The following is a 6786-nucleotide window of genomic DNA, read 5'->3' on the forward strand; positions in this document are numbered from 1 at the left end:
AGGCAGATTAGCCGTTAATGCAAACAATCCTTATTTCTGGGGTGGAGAGTGTGTGTGTGTGTGTGTTGGGGGGGGACGGCCGCGGCCAGTTTTGTCCGGCTCCCTGTCACGAGGCCGGCCGTGAGCAGGGCCCTCTCATGTCCGTTAGGAGATCACCATCATCGTCTGTCTCTCCTCTGTGAGTCTGCACCCAGGGCTTTCCATCCAACACCCCCAACCTCTCCTGACGGGCCGGCCGGACGGACGGGCGAGAGAGGGGGATGAGAGGAGCAGGGACGAGTGGAGAGGGGATGAGACTTCAGGTTATAGTCTTGCTGGATTTCATGGGTTTAGGAGCATTGGACACAGGACTTGTGTGTGTGCGCAGGGTTGTGTGTGTGTGTGTGTGGTTGCGGTCACTGCAGCGATTATAAGGGTTTTATATGAAGTGGAAAAACACACACACACCTTCAGACACCCGGTGGTACTCTATAATGGAAGGGAAAAATAAGATAGAAGAATGAGGGAAATGTGAAGGAATTGAAGGCCGTTTTATAAATATATTGAACTCAAACCACATCCTCAAACTTCCTCTCTCTCTCTTTCTCCTTCTCCCCCTCCCTCCTTTCCCTTTCCTCCGGAGAGAAAGACGGCTTCTCTCCTCGCCTGCCCTCTCCTCTTCTCTCCTCTCCTGCCTTCTCCTCTTCTCCCCTCTTCTCCTATCCTCTTCTCTCCTCGCCTGCCCTCTTCTCTCCTCTCCTGCCCTCCCCTCTTCTCTCCAAGGGGTTAGGTGGGGGAACTGTGGTGCGGTTATCAAGGTGACGGGAAAACTTGTTGTCAGTGAGTGATGGTCCTCGACTCAGCTTCATGTCTGAGCTCCCATAAACCCACACAGTCAAACAGAATGGGATTTCATGACCTTGCAGGTGCTTGTGGGGGTGTGTGTGTGGGTGTACCGTCATTAGTCCTCTGTTTCTAATTGTATACACTTGTGTATACTCTCACACACACACACACACACCATTGTAAGCACACAATGTCACCCACAGACACACACACCCTTCTGGGTGCGCTATAGGCATGTGACTTACCCATGTGACTGTGTCCTTTGTCAGAGAGAGAGTGTGTGTCGGGCCTAGTGTTAGCACCTGCGTGTGTGTGTGTGTGTGAGTGCGTGTGTGCGTGCGTGTGTTTATGGCAATTTGTGCTCTTTAAAACACAACAACGAAGTCAACTCTGTCCTGTTCGCCCCTCCCCTACCCACCGGTCATCTCGTCTCTAACCCTGTCCTCTCCTCATCCTCCTCCTCTCCTCCTCCACCTCCACCTTTCCCCACCCTCCTCTCCTCCATCACCCTCCCACCTGTCCTCACCCCCTCTCCCCTCCTTCCTCTCCTCCCCCTCCTCCCCCTCTTCTCCTCGCACACACACAGCACACACACACACCTAGCCAGGCTCGTCACGCCGCGGCCGCTCAAACAGCGGCGGGGATCGCGGGGTTAATTGGCGGCTCTCATGTTTAATTGTGGCGGGCAGCGCGAGAGAAGAGGAACAGAGAGATTAGAGCGTGTACAACACACACACGCGCGCGCGCGCACACACACACACACTGAGTCATTCTGAGCCCAGACACGCACACCAGCTCTCGAACTAACATCAGAGTGGGTCAGTATCTGAGGATCTGAGACATTGTTTAACTCTGAGGGCAGCAGCCAGCCGCCCATTGTAGGCAAGGTAATATAGCATTAGTCATTCATTATGTACAGGATGGATTATCTGTGTGTGTGTGTGTGTGTGTGTGTGTGTTGTGAGTGGGTGGTAGATACATGTATAATGTATACCAATCTAATTAGCTGCCGGTGCCCTGTCTTGTCTTTGATGAAAGCCTGTGGTGTGTGTGTTGTTGCTGTGTGTGGTGGGTGTGTGTGCCGGGGAGCGGTGTGTGTGTGTGTGTGCCAGAAGTGTCAAGGACCACCGTAGTGGTACCTTGACACTACCAGAGGGAGGTGGAGGGAGGAAAAGGGAATTAATATCAGATATACCCTTCCTCCCTCCTCCCCTCTCTCTCTCTCTCCTCCTTCCCTCCCTCCCTACCTCCATCTCTCTTTCCTCCACCCCCCTTCCGGCTCTTACGACTCCACCAGTGCCCGCTCACCCTCACTCTTGTCTGCCTGTCTGTCTCTCTCTCTCGCTCTCCTTCTCCTTCTCTCTCTCTCTCGCTCTCGCTCTCGCTCTCTCTCTCTCTCTCTCTCTCTCTCTCTCTCTCTCTCTCTCTCTCTCTCTCTCTCTCTCTCTCTCTCGCTCTCTGTCTCTCTCTGTCTCTCTGTCTCTCTCTCTGTCTCTCTCTCTATGTCTCTCTCTCTGTCTCTCTCTCTCCTTCTCTCTGTCTCCTCTCTCCCAGAGTGTCTCTACTTGGTTAATTACAGAAGTGTAATAGGAGACGTTGACTCCTGCATGTGTGTGTGTGTGTGTGTGTGTGTACTAGGAGTGGGCGATATACCGGTTTGATAGTAAAAACCGGTATTGTGCCGCGCCATGATATGGATTTAGCAATATCATGGATACCGCGATTTATTCAGAATTCATAAATTCAAATTTTGCATCAATATTTTTTTGTTCCAAATTTCAACTGAGTGATAGTACTAAGTAGCTACATCTTTTTTTTTTTTTTTTATCCAACCTTTCTTGGTTCTTACGAATAAAAGAATGTATGTTAATATGTTGACCTATTTTTATGAGCGCACGTCGCATGCACTTGTTGCACGCATGTAGTGCTAGCAACAAAGAAGTGTGCAGGCAGCTGCAGTTAGGAGGCAGGTTAACTATTGGGGGAAAACTTTACAATCCAGGATGAGCGAAAACACAGAAATTGATGTTGCTCAAGAGCAGGAGGATAAATTGGTTAAGAAGAAAGGGGGCACCTCTGTTGTTTGGAACTGTTTGGCTTTAAAATCTCCGACCCCGACCAAAACACTACCCTATGCAAGTTGTGTCGTCGTGTTGTCTTAGCAAAAGGTGGAAACACGACCAACCTGTTCAATCACTTAAAAAACATACATGTCCGTGAGTATGAACAATGCACCAGAATGCGTGAGACAGTAAGCCCAGGAGCTCGCCCGAAGACAAGCCAGACTCGCACTCAACAATCAATTATATCATCATTTGCTGCCGGTACTTGCTATGAGAAGACGAGCAAAAAATGGATAGACATCACAGCTGCGATTACAAATCACATAGCGAAGGACATGGTACCGATTCAAACTGTGGAGAAAGAGGGGTTCAGAAAGTTGATTCAAACTCTGGACCCAAGATATGAGATCCCGAGCCGCAAATATTTTAGCCAAAAATGCCTGCCACAGCTTTACACAGAATGCTGGGACAGAGTTTACAGTGAGATAAATAACATTCCATTCTTCTCCACTACTGCCGATCTATGGTCAAGTCGTACCACAGAACCTTATATAAGCCTCACAATCCATTACATAGACGGTGACTGGAAACTGAAAAGTAAGTGCCTACAGACGTCTTATTTCCCAGACGACCACACCGGGGAAATAATTGCAGGTGGGCTGAGGGACATACTGTCGTCCTGGGGATTAAAAGAGTCGCGTCAAGTTTGTATGACGACCGACAGCGGATCGAACATGATCAAGGCATTGCAGCTGAACAAGTGGGCAAACCTTGGATGTTTCGGACACAGGCTGCACAATGCTATTGGTAAGTTTCAGGACTGTAGCCTAGGCCTACCCTGTATGATGCTTATTATTAAGAAAAAATACAGCTCACATCAGCCATGTACCGTAGGCTAAATCTAAGCACATCAGATTTGTAAAATGTGTAACAGTTGAATGTAAATGCCGTAAATCCTCAAACAAAGATTAAAAGTTATATTGTATTGTGATTTCTATATAAAAATGCATTATTATTAATTATTATTGTATTGTGATTCGATTATTTTTCACCCTATTATTTTGATTTCTTATTCCCAATTTCCAGAGAGGAGTGTCCAAAACGCTCCCGGGCCACAGGGGTGTGCGATTTCCCGGGCCACAGGGGTTTGCAAAAAGGTGGTTAGCACGTTCTCATACAGCTGGAAAAAGCAGAAGGCCCTGATGACAGCACAGAATGAACTAAGCCTGCCCCTGCACAAGCTCATCACAGAATCTCCGACAAGGTGGGGATCTCGTCTGAAAATGATGGAAAGAGTCCTGGAGCAGGAAAAGGCCATTACACAGGTCCTGGCAGGGGACAAAAAGACACGGCACCTTGTACCTACCTGGCAAGACATCCAGGTCTTGGAATCAGTCACAGCAGCACTGAAGCCACTCCAGGACTTTACAGATGCCCTGTCAGGAGAAGCGTATGTGAGCGTGTCCTATTTGAAGCCTGTCATCAATCTGTTAAATGCAGAGGTTCTAAATCTGAGCAAGGACGATACAGAACTGACCAAAGAGATCAAGATCAAGGTTCTTGATTACTTGAATAACAAGTACACTGACCCTGCAACAGATGAGCTGCTCTCCATGGCTACCTTTCTAGATCCAAGGTTCAAGACCAGGTACATGTCCGCTGAGAAACTGGAGGACATTAAGGTATTTATTCATTTGTTCTTGTTTTATTGCTTCAAATGTAAAGCACTTTGGGCTGCATTTTATGTATGAAAGGTGCTATACAAATAAAGTTTAATTATTTTCATTTTTTAAGGTGAGAGCTGCCTCAGAGACCGAAGCCCTCCTGGTGGAGAACACAGCCCTGGGAAAATCGTCTCTTGCAGAGGATCACACTGACAGGGAGAAAGAAGCTTCCACTGCTCATCAATCAGGCAAGAAGCCCAAGAAGAGCCTTGGGAGCTTCTTTAAGCAGACCAGCAGTGCACCTGCCTCATGTTCAGAGAGGCAGATCATTGAGCAAGAGCTGAATAGCTACATTCTGGCAACGGCAGCAGACAGCGAGTCTGATCCTTTGGAGTGGTGGCGATTTCACGGATCTAATTTTCCACGTGTGAGTTGTCTGGCAAAGAAATACTTATGCATCCCTGCACAAGTGCCCCCTCTGAGAGGGCATTCAGCACTGGGGGCAATGTGGTGACATGTCACAGGGCAGCACTAAAGCCAGAAACAGTCAACATGCTGGTATTCCTGGCACGGAACTTGTGAAGAAAGTTCTAGTGAAGATTTGTTGATATTGTTGATAATTGATGGTTGAGGCTTGAAAGGTTTAGTTTCAAACGGTTAGTTTTTTACATATCTACGGACCGTAGCCAAAACAAACACACGTATTTGAATTTGTAATTACCTTATTTTCTTTATCTCCTGTTATTTTTTATTTAATTTTACTTAATATCTCATTTATATATATATATATATATATATATATAGGCCTACCTACCTCATGTTTACGGAATGCATGTTTGCACAATACAAATAAAAACTTTTCAGGTCCATACGGTCCAATGCCTCACTCTTTCTGGTTATATAAGGTTCAAATACATATTTTTCCTTAACTAATATAATTTAACCAAGAAGGGATATTAAAATGTGATTCATATTTTTTTACGTCATATATCGTGATATCATATCGATATCGTCTGGACAGTGGAAAATATCGACGTTGACTCCTGCATGTGTGTGTGTGTGTGTGTGTGTACTCCCGCGTGTGCATCCAGCGGCGTGTGTATGGGTGCCGGCCTGCGCGCGTGTGTGTATGTGTGTCATTACGGCGGAGTCTTTCATGTGCCGCTCTGATGAGCCCTGCAGCTCGTCTCCGTAATTAAATTACTGTCACGAGGAGCCCCCCCCCTCCTTCCAGTCCAGTCTTCCTCCACATACTCATACTTCTCTGCCTGCGGGTGGGTGGGGGGGAGGGGGTGGGTGGGGGGGAGGGGGTGGGGGGGGTGGAGGGGGTGGGGGGGGGGAGGGGATGGGTGGGGGGGAGGGGGGTGGGTGGGTGGGGGGGAGGGGGTGGGGGGGGGGTGGGGGGGGGTCAGGGGGTGGGGGGGGGGGAGATTACTGGATTACTGCAGCTTTCTCTAAAACTCACAACCAACCCCCTTTAGCTGAGTCCCTCGTATTAACACAAAAGTCTTGGAAAGTCACATTCCCACTCCCCCGGAGATCGCCACGGGCGCTGTGTTTGCGGTCGCTTAGTGATGACATCGCCCTTCGTTTAACGGGCTTCTCTGTGTTGAGATTTTTCCGGTCTGGAGTTTGTTGCCGTGGTTTCCGTGGTTGCCATGGGTTGTGCAGTTGCTGTGGTTGCCATGGGTTTGAAATGGGTGTTGTGGTTTAGGGGACAGGAGGGATTAACAGGAAGGTTAAAAAACACACACACACACACACATTTAATGCTGCCTTCCCGGAGACCGTTCTGTGTGAGCGTGTGCGCATACGTGCATGACATTTGACATTTGATTTGTTAAGCAGTGGCTTTTATTTAAAGCGGCATATGAATAGTGAAGGAACAAAGTACAGCAGAATATCATGGATCAGAAGTGCAGAATTCTAACAATGTTTCTGTGGGAAAGGAATGGTCTGTAGGCACAGCATTCGTTAGGGCCAGCCCGTTTATTTTGGTGTGTGCGTGTGCATGCATCGACATATATTCAAGTGTGTCGAGTTAAAAAAGTGTGATTTGGTCTCAGCACTCTGAAGGCTGATACTGAGGCCTTCTCTGTTGAACGACGTGGAAGAGAAGCCCGCACACTCACCCGCTCACACGCACGCGCGCACACATCGGCCCTTTGTGTTGCCGCTTCACAACTTCACACTTCCTAACACTGGGGACATGGGAATAGGGACGAGCGTTGGTA

At 48.2% G+C, this 6786-nt stretch overlaps 1 protein-coding gene across 1 annotated transcript; it reads left to right on the forward strand.

Moving 5' to 3' along the window:
- The first annotated feature begins 2947 nt into the window (after window positions 1-2947).
- LOC134038067 (E3 SUMO-protein ligase ZBED1-like) lies at window positions 2948-5066 on the forward strand. The gene is made up of 2 exons (XM_062483660.1): window positions 2948-4570; window positions 4683-5066. Exons 1-2 carry the CDS (start codon window positions 4091-4093, stop codon window positions 5064-5066), a joined length of 864 nt encoding a protein of 287 aa, XP_062339644.1. The 5' UTR covers window positions 2948-4090.
- The last annotated feature ends 1720 nt before the right edge of the window (window positions 5067-6786 follow it).

Source organism: Osmerus eperlanus, chromosome 17, assembly GCF_963692335.1.
Source record: "Osmerus eperlanus chromosome 17, fOsmEpe2.1, whole genome shotgun sequence".
Taxonomy (NCBI): Eukaryota; Metazoa; Chordata; class Actinopteri; order Osmeriformes; family Osmeridae; genus Osmerus; species Osmerus eperlanus.